The sequence below is a fragment of the Anas acuta genome, chromosome 7 (genome assembly GCF_963932015.1).
Source record: "Anas acuta chromosome 7, bAnaAcu1.1, whole genome shotgun sequence".
In the NCBI taxonomy this organism is placed as follows: Eukaryota; Metazoa; Chordata; class Aves; order Anseriformes; family Anatidae; genus Anas; species Anas acuta.
In genome coordinates, this window is record NC_088985.1 from 18,105,577 (window position 1) to 18,122,431 (window position 16,855).

Here is a 16,855-nt window from a genome sequence, read left to right on the forward strand (position 1 = left end):
AAAGTGCAGGTGCATATTTATATAGTTATGTAATGGGAATGCCATGTCTTGGTCATATATACGCAGCGTGCGTACTGAAACATTCCTCGTCTCGAGAAATTTGTAGCTTTAGAGGGTGGAAGTAGAGAGGTCATTAAGTATATAAAGTTGTTAAACACTTGAAGCTTTTTCTTAATGACTACTTCCATTTGTCCTTCAAACAGGCCATTGTTGGCTGATCCCTAATAATGTTTATAGCAAGATCTGAGTTTGAAGGAGAGGTTTGAAATTCAATGAGGCAAAATGTCCTGTTCTCAGGGGTAGTGCAGGGATGTGTGATAAAGTGCGGCTTCTCACAATAATTGTTGAAAATTAAGACAGAAGACAAAACCAAGCAAGAAGACAAGTGGAATGGGAGGTATTCAAGGTAAGTACAGAAGTAGCAGAACAACAGATAAATTTGTTATTAAAATACCAAATTGATTGGTATGGGGACGTTAATTGTGAGTGATGTATAGTTGGAGGCTTGCTTGTTTGTTGCTGAACTTGCATGAGTTTTTTCTTTAAAGTAATTGTACCTAGCTTGTCTGCTATCTGAGTGTTGTACAGTATATATTTGAAGTTTTCTTCCTGTTTGCTTTGAATCTCCTTATTGTAAGTTTTTTTTTTTTTTTTAAAAAAAAAGACAGGTCAAGATAATGCTTATGAAATTTGTCTTTAGAAAACGATACACGAAAGCCACTTTGTCCTGAAAGTAGATAATAAAATTTCCAGCTGCACCAGTCCTTTAATAACTCCTGTCATCTTTTAGATGACACGACTTGAACTTGTTCTACAGCACCTCTAAATACAACAAAGAATGGAAAATTTGTTATATGTTGTCTGTAATATAGTGGATTAAAGGTTGGGTCTTGTGATATGATGGATTCTGAGGTGAAAGAGATAGAAATGGCATGTCATGGATGAGTTGGAAGTGCGTTCAATCAAGTGTTTGTGTTTCCAACAGATACTTTTGAGGGAAAAAAGTTTGAGAGTGAATTGAAATCAATAAATTTATTAATACAGTGAGGAAGGATAAACCGTGATTGATTTATTATATATAAGTAAATCTTCTAGGGACAGTGAATGAGTACAGGTCATCACAAAATTGTAGAATATAAATGTTCCTTTTCAAGATGTTTTATCAGCTAGTCTTCGATATTGTGGGAAGTTGATAAATCAGCATTTGTATTGCATCATATACTGTATCCGTGTGACTTGGAAATGCCATTTTAAGCATTAAAACAATTTGCTCTTCCTTTAGACTACTGATTATATTGGGATGTTCCTCAGTTAGTTTAGGGGGTGTGGATAGACATGCTCTTCATCAGTTGAACTTCCTGAACTGAATGTGCTTGCGCTCTTCGCATCATGCAATCATGAAGTTAAAACTTGTTGGTTCAAGCTACTATTATTTGCCAGCACATTGTGGAAGAAAGGTGTGCAGTTCTATGACAGCTGAGGAACAGGGCACGACATAACAACAAAATAAAACCCCAACGTGTCAGATGAGAGCTTGCACATACATGCAATGGAACTGAAGTTCAAAGTGATGCTGGCTTTAGCTGTCCTGTTAAAATCCATATTTTAGTTTTAAATAGTTTAACTTAGGTAAACTGTTTCTGTGATAGTGTACAAGGATGTATTTTGCACTGTAATCACAATTACACAATTGTCATGCTCAGGGGGTGCACTTGATTAATGCCTGGTAGCTGAATACGATAAATGGTTCGGTGATGGTACTCTGTCTGTCTGTATGTAAGCACTTCAGAAGTTCTGATTTCCACTCATCCTTGGTCTACTAATTTACTGTTTAAACGTGGCTAGGAATCAGTTATGAACAGAGCAGCCTTTTTCTGAACGTGTCTGCCTTCTTTCCTTGGTGCAGGAGTGTGAGTTTCTTGCATGACTGTTACTAGTTCTTGATGTATGTGTGTGCTATCTTGTTACTTAAGTGAGACGAGAGATTTCAGAACAATGCTGCTCACTTTTGGTTGAGTTTAACTTAGTTCTCGGGTGAAATTGATGGTTAAAATGTGTCTCTGTGCCCCTGTTACTTTTCAAGAAATTGTCCTTTTTCTTGACACAGTGAAGAAGTCTCCCAAGTGGCTGTCAAATTAGATTCCATTTACCTCTTGACTGGCTGCTTAAATAATTCAGGTGGCAAATTATAAATGTGAGGTGTTGTTGATGTAAATCAAAATGAGGCTGTCATCTTGATCATTGTGTACTGAAGGAGAATCGTCTATGAGGTCTAGGGGAGGGGCTTTATTGTAGAAAGAAAGTGTGGCGATGGTAGAATACGGTTGCTTATGTAAGCATCTTTAGTAACTGCACTTAGGAACTTGGACGTTCTTCAAAGCTGGATTAGACAGTTTATAGTGGCCTGTACTAGTTCTGTAATAACTAAGATGGCTGTCACAGCAGCATGGGAGGAGAGAGGCGTCATTCGCTGGTTTTCACATCAGTCTGAGGTTTTCCCATTTGTTGTTTAGAAATGCTTTATTTTCCTTTGTGTGCATGGCTCTTTGTTAAAACATTTGGGTTTTCAGAATCTGAAATGCAAATACATTCAGTCAGCCTGAAGATCTAACAAGCACTATGAAATGTCTGTGCTTCTCCTTTCTTACATACATTGTGCCTCAGTGTGAGATCACCTCAGACATGAAGCAATCGCACTGATAGAGGGAGTGAGGAGAATACAGTCCTGGGAATATTTACCTAAGTGGTGGTGCTCATGGTGAACACAAAGGTGTAGGAAGTGTGTTTGCACAATATGTTTGCCAAATATTTACTGGTCCGTTAAAATATGTTACGGTCAACAGGAAAAGGCTATTTCAGTTGAAACAGGAGTGCTGTGATATTGTGGGAAAATTAGCTTTTGGTGGAGAGGTACAGCAATGGTTTAATGAAGGTAAAGTAACGCTGAATTGTGGACTGTTTTTCCAGAGTTGAGTGTGTTTCTCTTGATCTAATCAACACTCACTGTATGAATGGAAGAACTTACACATCTACCCTGCTGTGTTGGCACTGCTAGCAGTCCCAAACCACAATCTTTTATATAGCGTGTAACTTCTTTGCTTGATGCAGGAGTATGAACACTTGCATCATGAAGACTTCTTTTTACTTAAGAACATAAGGGGAGAAATGTCCATGTTTTGTACATTTGAAAAAAAAAAAAAAAAAAAAGGCAATGTTTTCTTAGGGAAATGGTTTTGCCTCTTTCTCAGAATGTGGGAAACAGGAGAGGCAGAAATGAAAAGATTCAGACATTTTAAAAAGCAGTAGATCAACTAACAGAGTAGCTTAATGGTAATTTAATAAACGGGGGAAAAAATGTCTTGTTTTCTTTAAAGAAAAATAAATTGCTGAAGAAACATAGAAGGAAATAACAGGGGGAGAGCACAGGAGGCATCCAGGAATGCTTGCTTTAATGGCTGTTTGGTAACTGACTACTAAAGCTTGTGTCAGAGGCAACAACTTGAACTTTGCAAGCTGTTTTATGCCTTTCTCTTTTACTAACGATACATTAAAAGCCTCAAGGTGAAGTTCATTTTCTTTCAGCCACCTTTAAGCCTTACCATGTTGTTTCGGGTGGCGGTTCTTAATGCTATTGGGTTTCGCAGCCCATTCTGGTACTTGTTCACATGCACCGGGCTCGTGTGCTGCAGCGGAAGGTCACACACTCGCTTTCACTCTGCAGGAACAGCAGGTGATGGTACCAGCTGTTCACATCCCTGTATTAGATGCCTGAATTTGAGCAGCTGTACAAGGCTGCTAATAAACTCTAAAATGTAATGCAGTTCATATTTTGCCCACATTTCACTCCATCCTACTCAGCACTGGCCATTAATTTTTAACATCTTTCAATACCACCCATAAGATGCTTATTTTCTTTCTTGTCATGCTGGTCTCCACTCCTCTTGTAAGATGTGCCTGTTATATCCTTGACAAGTATTCCAGTGTTACAGATCTGAATAGCAAAGTGTACGAAAGCATGGTAGTGCATAGGATTTAGGGAACGCTGTCTCAGCCAAAAACATATACAAATTTTCAGTTTTTAATGTAACGAAAATCATTTAAGCTGTTCTAAAGGACATACTTGACCAAATACAATACAAGTTTTGGGTAGAACCCTAGCTCTTTTTTCACTTGTTTGTTTTAGAAGAATGGGTCAAAACTGCCTTTTTTTCTGAGGAACCTCTACTTGTGTTCAACTAGCTGCAGAGGTTTTATGTGAATCTGCTGTTAAAAGAGGGCTGCAAATATTTTTAATTCCACTTTGAGCAATAAAATTGGCTTGGCCATGAGTTTTGATATATCCACAGTTGATTTCAACTTGTGCTTTTTATTTAAAAAGCTTATTTGTGACCTGTTAGGACCCTCTGTTAAGCCAGTTAAATATACCCTGGAAAGGTTGAAACTGCCTGTCTGTGCTTTCCAGAAGAGGGGAGGAGGGAGCCAAAGGAAGGATATTTACAGTTTAAAACCTTTTCAGCTCCTGTGTTCAGCCCTTCTTGCTGCATCACTGATTCAGCTCCCATCTTCTTCTCTGGAAGGCTCGTAGTACCTGTAACTGAAAAGTACCTTGGCTCCACTGACTGACCAGCAATGTTAACGTTTTCCTGCTAGTAAGGTCCTTAGGGGTGGCTTTTTTTTTCCCCTCCATCACCATAGCTTCAAAAAATGCACTTTGGAGCTGAAGCCATACTGAGGGAGGCAGGAGCTGTGAAGAGGAGTTTTTAAAAACACAGAGGTGGAGAAAAGTTTGCTTGGTCCTTTGTTCAAAAGAATCTCAGGGAGCTTAATTCAGGAATTCAAGAGAGCCAAGATAGTTGCGTAAGAAGTAGTCTATAAAACTGAAAATAGAAGAAGCTTGCGGTACAGTTAGGGTTGGAAAGAGATAGGATGAGATGAGAAGTGTATCATAGAATATAGGAATAATATAGCTGTTAAAGTGGTGACGGGGCTTAGCTCAGAGGAAACAAAGCTAGTGTTTAAGTAGAACCTATTTTTATTACTTCACAATTCAGCTTGTTTTAGCTGGTCAGCGTTTTTAAATTGAACTGTCTTGAGGTCTAGAACTGATCTTCTTTGCTTGATCTGTGGTTCTTTCCTCCAACAAAGATTGCAATTTTTTTTCCCCTGGATGATGAGCCGGTTCTCCCATGGCAGGTTAGAGCCCTAAGCTCCTTGTTTAGAAGCTAGCCTTTTCTCAGACAGCCTTACAATAAGCTTTCTAGACAACCAGTATTAATTGGGTGAAACAGCCAGTTATTTTTAACTGCATGCTTCAGATTTTTTTATTTTTTCTTTACTGTTCAGGTGTCTCTGTCAGCCATAAAGAAAGCAGTTGAAGTAAATAGCTGTATCAAATGAAGTACCTCTTGTCCCCACAACTGCTTCCAAAATAAACCGAGAATAATGCTTTACACATTTTGTCTCCTTCAACTCTAAAGGCGAGCAGCAGAGGAAGCATGGATTAACATGTAGTGATTTCTAGGAGCTGCTCTCCGCTCAGATTCCACTGTGCTTGGGCTGACTGACAGCGACATGTGGCTCAAGTGCATCTGGAAATATATCGCTGGCAAAATCTGCTTGGGTAAATATAGCAGGAACGGGTTGTCAGGGCAGGAGACAGATTGTTCTGGGAAAGGAAGTGTTGTCTGCCTTTCGTCTGAATAACAATTTCCTATATTTCTTAGACCTATCTCTTTCAGTATAGCGAAGGTGCAAGCAGGATCTGACACATTTGCTGTGTTCTGTTGTTGTATGTTCGTGTGGTGGGAGTATTCCCCGAAATGGTATGATCGATAGGAGTAGCTATAGAGAATTGATGCCAATATATCCTGCGGTGTTTAAATAGCAGTGGCACATGCTTTGTTCAGGTTTAAGCTCTTATTGAAAATAGGGCAGAGGAGAACTCACTGCGTGGACATCAAATGTGGGGAAAAAAAAAAAATCCAAAAAAATCAGAAGATGATCATACAGAAGAATTCTGGCTTTTGCTTAGAAGCACAGTTAGGTTTAGCCCACCTGGCTTCAGGGGGAAAAGAAAAAAACAAACAAAAACCTGAAAGCCCATTTTAAAATTCTTTTTTGTTGTTGTTGTTGTTGGCATTTGCTATTTAGAAAACAAGCAGGGGTAGAAAATGCCAATTACAAGGCTTTCCTCCAGCAAAAGCTGGCTGGCAAAGGGATAAAGGCTCTCAAACCACCGTGGTACTGACCTAAGTCTCAAGGCAAATTGAATTGTTTGTGAAGAAACTCGAGAAAAACAACAACAAAACCCATCCTCCAGAGACATCTGCAATAGCTGATACTGCTTTTTCCCTCTCCATAAAGCATGGAATAACTTCGCGTGTACCGCTCAAAGGGTGTTTTCTGTACAGTGGGCAGTTTTTCCCTCTGCTCGCTTGAGGAGGTATGGGAGCCGGCCCCCTGCCCGCTGTGTGCTGTAGCTGCCCGAGGTCGCCGCTCGCCCTGCAGCCTGTGCCGAGGGGTCGCGTGCTGCTCCCGCTCTGCTGCCCCGTGCTGCAGCTCTGCCTGGGGTGGGGTTAGCAGCCGACAGGTGCACGGCATACCACACAAATGTGGAGGCAGAGAATTCGCCTCCAAGGGCATTGGGGGTAAATAACTGCCCTTACACAAAGTGGTAGATGAATGCTGGCGTTTTCCTTGAGCAGATGAGTCTCTTCTCAATTCTGTCCTACAAACCTCCATGTAATAAGCTTAGAAGTTTTTTTCTTCAGAATTGCTAAACTGATGGTGGAATCTTCTGTGACATATAGGAAATATTAATTAATTTGCTGGAGGATGCGGTTGAATTAGCCTAGACGCTATCCAAAACTTTCTCTAGTTAAAAGCAGGAGGGTAGAATATGAAATTCTGTGCTTTAAATTTTTTGGATAAATCCTGTGTGGCTAAATAAAAAACTGTTCTGTCCATGTACAGACTTCCTCAAAAATATTTGCAAGCCATCAGGATTGTTTTATTATTTATTCTGATTGTGCTAGGTCCAAACATTGTGCTCCTTGTCTTGAATTCGGCAGGGATAAAAATCTTACCATTTCTCAGTCACAGAGGAGCTTTGCCACTTGTTATTTACTAGCTGTGTTACATAGCACACCCGACTTGTCTGTAGGCCATTTGCAGCATAAACCTCAACAGAAGGAAGAGTGTGTCTGAATAGTGCATTTAAAAAGAAAAGTCTGCACTGACCTTCCCCCCACACATACCTTGCCTGGCTCTCCCTGGAATAAAACTGAAAGGGCTGAACTTGATGTGGTTGCAGGTGAAATTTTGTGTCACAAGATCCCTGTGTTGACTGCTCATCTGGTACTAGTAAACAGTTGTTTGCTTTTCTGTGCATCAGCTGTTAGTATGTACTACAATTAACTGCTTTTTAATCATGCATCTAACACAACGGAAATCAAACATATCACAGAGTCAAAAGATTATATTTGCTCCTGTGTTCACTAGCGTTTAGTAAAAGGATGTTCCTTTCCCCAACATTTGTATTTTATTTTAAAATTACAAGAGCTCTGCTGTGAGCTAAAGGCAAGAAGCTGAGGTTGTCCACAGCGTGTTAAATGAATCGCACACAGTGATACTGGAAAGAATTGCAGTTACTGAGATATTAAAGAAATCTAGAAGGATGAAAAAAAAACCCAGATATTATTTGTTAATGGCTTTGAAATTGTGAAATATTACACGTGGAGTATTAAATATTAAATGTGGAGTATTATTGGGAGACAAACAGGAATGAGGCTAGGTTGAATATGCATAAGGAAGGGGGTATCCTATTTTAAACCTCTCATAAACCGTGTTTCTGAACATGAAGAGGTATGAAAAGAAAGCCTAAATATTTGTAGTCTAAGAAAGGTAGTCCATTTTCTTTATATCGTTAACGAGCAAGCTGACTGGATGTCTTTAAAACAATAGAAAATGTACAAATATCGTGTTGCTTATTTTTAATCGTTACGTATCTCTTGCGTGGAGTGCTCTGCAACATTAAGTGAACCAGATGTGGGTTAGAAATTGAAGCTGGAGGAACAACAGTAAGAGAATTTGTGATAGATGAAATTGGAAGGAAAGGATAGATATACGTTCAGTAAAAAGTTAAAAACAGAAGAATTCTCAGTTGACAATTCTAGAACAATTAATAGAAGTCTTTGAATCTGCTGCTGTGAGGAAAGTGAGAAGGAGTAGTTATAACTGCTCTAGAAGAACTACTTTTCCTGCAGGGATTTCTTCTAGGACCCCTGTTCCACAGTAAAAATGGCTTTGCTCTGAATGTGTCCACGTGATGATTTATTCAGGCTGGCTGTAGAAGTACATGTAACTCTGATCTAGCTGTGTTGATGGGTGTTGTCACGTAAATAGGAAGCATTTAATCTCTGTAAGTATAACTATTTTGCATTCTGCAACAGTCACTTGCAACTGTCTAGGTAATACTGAAAGCTTATATGGCATTTGAACCTCATTTACTGTTGGTAAATGCTGAATTATTTGCTTGTTCTGATAATATCAGTTGTTTAATTTTATGAAAGACAGAAATTTCATTTGAAATCTCTAGAATGCTTTGCTGTTTTAGTTGCTAATTCTGGGACAGGAATGCAGGTAAGCTTATGAATGGAGCAAACAGGGACATGTAGGTAAATAGAATCTAAGTGGGAACATAGATACTTTTTTTTTTTTTTTTTTAACCTTTTTCTTCCTCTTGAACACCTTGTGGGTGCTGATTTGCAGGGGAACAGGGGTGATGCTTGCCTTTGTGAAATACTTCAGTGTCTGTTATTTTCTGAGCTGAAATTCCACTTCATGAAAATCACCTGAAGCATTAATTTATCTTAGTTTTTGTGCCCACAAATTAAAATTACTCATAACTTTATTGGCTATGACAACATGTTGTAAAATATTTATGCTGCAGCTTTATTCTTGGTTTTGAGAGAAGAATAGCTTTTGGTAAGCAATAGAAGAAGCGGTGAAAGCAAGGCAAAACTTGTGACATGGACATAAGCCTCTGGAGCATACCCAGTGCGTGCATAGCTTAAGTTCTATGCTGCAAAAGCTGCCTGAATTTGTTGTAGTGTACAAACAGTACTCAGGGGCAAATGCCCTAAATGCCACAGAAACTTCTTGCAAAAAGAGCATGCTTTTCTTTAAAAAAAAAAAAAAAAAAAAAAAAAAAGTTCAGCTTTGTTTTCCATGACTTTTGTTCCTTTTTTCTCTCTTGCCATTACTTTGTGTAATGCATTTTAGTCTGTTCCCATGTAAGCCCATTAAGACCATAACATTTCTGTGTCAAATTTACAACTCCTATAACTTCAATAGGAAAACCCCTGTGTTTGTCTGACAGTTCTTCTCGCTTCTCGTTTTTTATGTCCCTCTGCACAGTCAGCACCGAGTTTTGTTGGGCTTAATATAAAGGGGCTTAGAAAGGCAGGTGCCTCTGGATTTGAATTTATGACTTCCAGACATGGAGTGTCATGTGTGCCTTTTTTTCCCCTCTGTCCTCTTCTGTAATGCTCTCTAGTCTGTAATAGGTTGAGTTGTAACATTCATTTAACCATTCCTCACATTCCCTGCTTTGAAAGCTTATCAGGACTGCTTTTGATTTAGTTATCTGGAACAAAAAAAGCCGTTTATGAAGGTTGGAATGGAGCTCTGGAGCAATAATATATTGGAGATCAGATTCAGGTCCCTGTTGTATTATTCCTAGGGATTTATTTGCCTGTGTACACACAGGAGCAGAGTGGTGTATGGAAGGCTTGCAGGAATGCAAATTGGACACATTTTGTTGGGACCTGTAGGGGATTTTCACTGCTTCATAATTTTTCAAAGGTTTGTTATACATCAGGCAGCCACTGCCTCTTCTTTAAACCTTTAAATCCCCCCTCTTTTTCCTGTTATAAAGGTCAGATTTTTTGACAACTGTGTGCAGGAACAAGATTTGTTAAATCCCTTCATTTTTATTCATACAAATATCGGCGTTTAGTGAGCAAGAGTCACCCCAGGATTCGGAGGCACACAAAGCTCAGTAGGAGCCTCCTGAACCTAAATTCAATTCAGCAACGCATCTCTTTGAGCCTAAACCTGCCATCTGAATATTAACCCCTGACTATATTGGTTGGGGACAGCACCGAATGCACACATGGTTGAACTTTTATCTTTGTGTCATTGACCAGGCTGCCTGCACAGGGCAGCTGCGGAGCTGCCTTCTCTGTCTTGCCTGGCTGCTTCCTGGGTGTGAGGCTCGAGCTGTGCCGTATCTGGACATCGCAGTTACTCATCTAGCACTAGTCCCTAATGGTGAGGCAGCAAAATGCTTCGTTTTGAGCCTCTCCTGTTCTGATCAAGTCATTGAAGTAAAGGAGTCCCCGCTGTTAAATCTTGATGAAGCTCTTTTTAGTTTGCTTTTATATGTTTTTATGCAGCTCAGCTTTGAAAAAGCTATGTGGTGTGCTGCTGGTCTTTGGGATGTGATTAAAGGTTTGACTGAAATGGGTAGCCCCTTTTTTCAGGGCTGACTGGCAGTGATTTGCTCTCCTGACAGCCAAGACTTAGTCACAGGCATCCTTCAGTTTATAGCAAGCTGTGAAGTCCCCATCCTTGCCTGCCTTTCAGTGTGGGTGAAGGAAGAAGGTTGATGAGAGGGAAGCTCCTTTCCTTGCTCGAGATACCTTCTGTTAAGTACGGAAGTTGAGAGATGAGATCTGGCAAGTCACACTGTGCTCTTTAATACTGTAATCCATTTGTTGAGCAAAACACTGCTGGCAGGGTGAAGTTTTTGTTGTGTGACTATCCGTAACAAAATTGTGTCTGCAGAGGGGTAGTGGTCGACGTTGTGCCTTTCTCTAATCTGCTGGACTTCATGATGAGGTGGCTGTGGAAAGGCTGTATGTATGCTGTGTTGAAGTCTGCTGTAGGCATTGATAATTTTAGAGGGAGATGGAGCAGACAGCTGCAGAGGCTGGGCCAGGCAGAAATTGAGGGCTTGTTTTATCACAGCAGCTTTCTCCAAAGGTAGCCTGTTTGCTACTCGAGCATACCTATCCTGGTTGTGTCTATACATGGCCGTGCTAGTTATGAAGAACTGTGTTCCCTAACAATTGTGACTGCGTTTATATAGGCTTAAGATACAGATTTAGATGTCTTGAAGTCATTCTACTTGAGTAGCATATTTTGAGTAGTTTTATGTACAGAACAGTTTTGTTAACTTCTAGCATGCAAAGTTTTGCCAGTACAACATATCCGCTCAGAGTGCAAATGCGCAGTACACTCAGGACCTTGCCCGGAATTACAAGTTCCCTGTCGGTTTCCTTCCATCACAGCTGGCAGTACAGCGTGGATGTACATCGGCTGGGTAGGTACAGGCTTAGCTGGTTGCCTCCTGCAAAGTTTCTAGCCTCACGGTGAGAGTGGCAGACAGTTTTGGAGCCCCAAGGACTGATGCCTGAGGCCGTGCTTGCCTGCTCCTGCTTAGAAAATGTCTTGATTTGGACTGGCCTTAAAGCTAGAATACAGTTTAATTCTTGAGTGTGGTGTTGTGAAACTGAAGGGTGATGGTCCAAAGTTGAAGGTAGTTTTAGTATGCTGTCTGCTAGCCAAGTGAGGTCCTCTTGAAGGCTGGCTAATGAAGAACAATCGTGGCAACCACTTGCACTAATGTGCTGTTCATCTCCTCTCTGCAAATAGCTTTTTGCTACGAAGTGGAAAAAATGGTGGGCAAGGATGTATTAAGCTTAACAACAGCAAAAGGAAGTTTGTAACTGTGTTTAGTAACCGTGCTGCTGTGTTTATACTACTCAGGCTTGGGGTGGGGAAAGCCTGGGATGGGGTCCATATTCTCCAGGATGAGGAGGGCTGGGTATGGGAGCTGAAGAAAAGGACATAGTCTGCTTTCTCAAAATAACAAGACAGCTAACACCACCTTGGAAAAAGACCTGCACTGTGGAGGAAGCGTGTTCAAACAGCATTGCTAGAATAGCTGAATGGGCTGTAATGGAATCTGTTGAAGATTAACCTTGGTGCTTTATAGGCGAGCCAGGCCCTCTGAAGGGTTTGACCCGAGTAGCAATTTTAAACGTAAGGTCGTGGTTAATCAGTCAGAACGAGTGGGAAGGGAAGTAAAATGCATAAAGCTGGTCCTTCTTGGTGGTTGCATTAAAAGACTTTGGTATCTCATAAGCTTTTCTTTTGTCTTTTCCACGATAAATGTGAAGTCTGTTCCACCCAGCTTTCTGGAGCCTTAGGAAACTGGTGAGGAACTGTGTTTGGCGGGCATTAAGGTAACAGCTACCTAAAGAGGCATGGATAAAATTAAACCAAAATGAGAAGTAATCGCCTTTTGTATAGATAACTTGGCCTGCAGAGTCCTGATTGTGCTGATAATAAGGGCCAGATGTGACCAGAGATAAGCCACGTAAGAGAAAAAAATTTACATGGTTAATGAGCTGTCTGGAAACATAAAGGATTAATTTATTAGAAAGTGGGATGCAATTTATTTTGAGAGGTATGCGTTTATCTCTTTTGAGTAACTTTTGTCTCTTGTCTTCCTTGGAAAACACTTGGAATGGTGCCCCCACCCATAGCCCCTTGAAATGGTGGGGACGGTTTCCTTGGTGTTTGAGTAGGACTGGAAGCTGATGGCACAAGTCTGGCCTGACTCGTCTCCAGCTTCATCCTGGTCGCTTCTTTTACCTATTTGGAGAGGACGTAGCAAAGGACATGCTGTCATTTTCTCTTCCCTTTTGAGATTTCAATCAAATCGGTACACCTCTTCTGTTACTAATACTACATGTCTATAAAGATGGGTGTATCATGCAGTCAGTGTGTAAATTGCTGCTTGAAGGGTGATGTTCCAGAATTCATGGACTGGTAAGAGACCAGGTGTAGAAAGGATAGTAGTGAATTTTCTTTTAAGCCACCCATGTAATGCTGAAGGCCACGTTTTTAAAGTTGTTTTTTTTTTTTTTTTTTTTTTCTCCAGTTTGGGCTCTTTAATGTCTCAAAATTTTATTTCTAGACATAAATCAAGTGGTTGGAATGATACTAGAATTCCTGCAGCTGCTCATGTTACCAGAAACAGCGACAAATGCACAATTCTTCTGCCCCTGTGAGCTTTGAAACAGCTTGTGGCTGAGAGCAGGGAGGTAGTCTTTGGGGATGAGATGTTGTTATCTGTGTAACCCAGAGTAGAAGGAGCTTGTTTCTGCAAGTTTTCATGGGACTTGGGGTAAATTGCAGTGATTAATAGAAGTCCTTACAATGAGCTGCCTTGGAGTAGCTGGTTAGGAGCAGTAAATCTGGCCAGTTAATGGCACTTTAAACAGGGAATGACAGGTTTGGCTTACGCCTGGTGTGAAGGAGGGTGCAACTGTTGTCCTGCTTCAACAGCTTTCAACAATATGCTGGGTGCACGGAGGGTCCCAGACAAATGTCATTAATCAGGTTGGGGTCTCCGAAGTGCTGACAGAAGCATTGTGTAGGATACAAAACCAGTTTTTGAGCCGCAGACGCCGTAGTGCGGGGTTGATTTTGACCAGTAGGGTTTGCAAGCAGCCTACAGGCAGTTGCTTGACAATTGGTCTGCCTATGGGTTTTTGGTGGTCACATAAATCAGGATGGTGGTAATCCGTATTGTTGGTGATGAGGCACTGGTGGAGCAGGGTCTGTCTTCTTCTGCAGCACGCTAGCTTTAGCATGCACATTGTTGGCTACTCCTGTGTGGTAGGAAGGAGACGTGTGCTGTGTTGTGGTAGCAGGGCAGTGCAACCCCAGTGCTGGATGGCACTTGCATTTCAGCTGCTGTTATTTATAGCAAACAAAAATTGCAGCGTTTGGGGAGGGTAATGATTTATAGGGTAACCAAATCTGACTTCATCTTCTTGCCTTTGCTCACATTGAGAGTCTTCTCTCACAACTTTTAGTTTAGTCCTATAGTCCTAGGATGGTCAGTGATACGGTTGAGCAGTCAGTATTTTGAATAGTCAGCATGGGGTCTATTGGGCAGATTATTTGGTGACAGGATTATTTTTTTTTTTGCCTTGATATGATAGAGTTAGACTTGGTGGTAAGGAAAAGCACTTAACAGGCTACCTGGAGAATTACTATTTTTACAGAAGAGGAACGGTTTACTCTTTAAAATTCAGCATTTAAATTTTTGAAGTTTATATGTGAGCCACCCTAGGGGGGGGCAAGGGAGGGACTTGCTTTTCTTTACCGGAGAATCTAGTTTAGAGATTGAAACGTGAGAGCAGTTTGTGTCAGAAAAGTGCTTATTTTATAATTCTACCATTGCAAATAAAAATTGTCTGATCTACCAGTGCTGTCTTCAACCAGAAATAATTACAGCATTTCAGTTTTATCTGGACAAATACTAGCTTTGGTTCCCTACTTAAGAACAGGTTTTAAACAGGAATGTAGGATTAATTTCTTTTTGCAAGAAATTCAGTATGTCCTCTGTGAATGTGTGAGATACTGAGTATTGGAATGGATTTCTGAGAATTTCTCAGTAAGCTTCTTTACACTGAAATTAATTAAAAATGGAGATGTAGGGGTATTGTCTTGAGCTAAGTGGGTTTTAATAGTAGATGGCTTTTTTTTTTTTTTCCAAACCTGGGAGCAGGGAACCTAGGTGGCCTAGGTAAAAATGGCAAAAATAAGTTCTAATAAAGAAGTTGTCCTGTGTAAGTGACCAGAAGCTTCTGCAGCCCAGCATGAGCACTGTTAGAACACTGCAAGTAATCTTTGCTCTTCCAGTGCCCCTAGCATCTGTGCAGAAATTTCATGTTGCTCTAAAGGACCTTGGATATATCTACTAACAGGATATTTAGATGAATTGACCTAACTGTCCTCACTAGCTCTTGTTTGTTTATATTTCCATTGCAGAACGCTTCTTCATGCATCTGTGTTAGAAGAGAATGCGGTAGAGCTGTTCTCCCCTCTGTTCCTGTTAATGGTCAGATCGGCTTAGTGCACAAGTGTATGCTGTTGTGATGTGATTGCTGTATGTGACGCTGATCTGTTGGATTAGGTGTCACGTCAAGTCGTGTCCTAAGCATTTACATAATAGAAAAGTTAAGTCATGCTTTTTTAGTCTTTCTGGATATTTTTGTTTTTGAGTACAGTGATGGCATTGGTGTTCCATGTGCTGTCCAGTAATTCCACAACTTAATCATGATTATGTTGGTGTTTGTGCATTTAGAGTTTTTTTTAGAGAAAATTTTGAAAGAAATAATAAATAATTCTGTAATGTTTCCTGCAATGCTAAAGACAGAATTATAGAAATCTTTAAGATATACTTTTTGTCCTGCTTATGGTACTGCTGTTGGATACAAATTAGGTTTACAATGTCTCAGCATATTATTAATATTTGAGAAAGTGTTAAAGAAGCACAATCAAAAATCAAAAGCCTTCCATTTTACTTAATGAAAGGTTTTATTGAGGGTTTTGGTAATCAAACAGAACAGTCCCTCACACATTGAAATAAATACTCATACTGGAGCGTACCCTGCTTTAACTGAAGATCCATCGTTTTTAAAACTGAGTCTTCATGTAGATGAACTATAAATCATCTTTTATTGTGACTTAAATTTCACATGTGAAAAATATAGGCAGAAGGCACCAATGTTTGTAATGCATTGACAGATACAGGGTTGAAAAATACAATGTGTAACTGGTTGAAACTCATTAGTTATTAGACTTCTGTAAAAATTTTGTAACATTGTAATATAGCAAATTGCTCTGCTCTTAGCTCTGCCTCTAATTAACCTTTTCTAACCCGGGAAACTATAGTGTAATCGACTTTTGTATACTCTTAGCCTTCAGGAAGAGCCAATAGCTCAGCCATGTGATGTGCTGAATGGAATGTGGCAAATAGCTGATGGGTCGCTCCGAGGGGCATTGGGTATGGGCCCCGTGCCTCCAAAAATTAGACAGTCCTATTAAAACAGTCATGCGTTAAATAACACATCACCAGGTCCCTTTGTGTTTCTTTATTCTCATCAGGTGTCGGAAGCCATTAGGATCAAAGTTTTCCTTTTCAGTTAGATAATAGGCATTATGCAGTGGAGGAGAGGGAGGAGAGGCTGAGGCCAGCAGTCCTGCTGCTGATTAAGGGTGCCTTCCTAATTTCATTTTTTGCTAGGCAGGACTTGGTGATTTGCTGATGTGCAGCCTGCAGATACTAGTATTAAGTTTTTATGCTAGACTCGTAAATGTCAATGAGTTGTTTTCTAGCGCTGGACATGTCTTGGTAGGCAGACTAAGTAACTGAAGGGTAAAGTGTGAGATGAAGGACGATATGTAAGAGTAAAGATGAGTAGGTACTTTTGTCCCCAAATTAGAATTCTACAGGTGTTGTTTTTTCCATCCTTCCTTTAGTTTTTAAAGATTATTGGTAAATTAGGTGTTCAAATGCAAGTCATGCAGAGGGTACCACAATAATGTGTTTGTTTATGCATGAAAATACCCAGTTTTCTGTTATCTTTGCACTATTGTTGTATTGTGGGCAAGTAATTCCCCCCACTCCAACTCCCTTCTGTAAGCAATCACTTCACTCCCAGCTAAAAATTTGTCTATACTTTAAATGGTAATTTGTTTTAAGGGAGGAGGTGAATTTAAAGCACAGCAGCTTTTCTGCATAACACCACGTATAGATTACCTTTCTCCTGTTTATCATAGTCCATTTTGAAAGTTAGTATTGAATAATAATGTGTCAACAAACCTCTAATGAAGGTCTCATTCTTATTCATTAGGCTGTATCCCTTCCCCTCTCCCTTAGAGAGGAGGTGATGGAGGAGCTATTGGGGGGTAGTCAAGTTTCTACATT

General features: G+C 40.2%; 1 protein-coding gene across 6 annotated transcripts in view; it reads left to right on the forward strand.

Moving 5' to 3' along the window:
* Positions 1-16,855, forward strand: part of GBF1 (golgi brefeldin A resistant guanine nucleotide exchange factor 1) — a 101,151-nt gene that overhangs the window by 12,497 nt on the left and 71,799 nt on the right. The window contains exon 1 of one of the 6 annotated variants that reach the window (XM_068689620.1): positions 11,275-11,386. The exons of the other annotated variants lie outside the window; for them this stretch is intronic. Within the exon in view, the coding sequence (XP_068545721.1) occupies positions 11,290-11,386 (97 nt within the window). The 5' untranslated portion in view covers positions 11,275-11,289. Of the gene's footprint in view, positions 1-11,274; positions 11,387-16,855 lie in introns of those variants that run through there. 6 annotated transcript variants of the gene reach the window in all.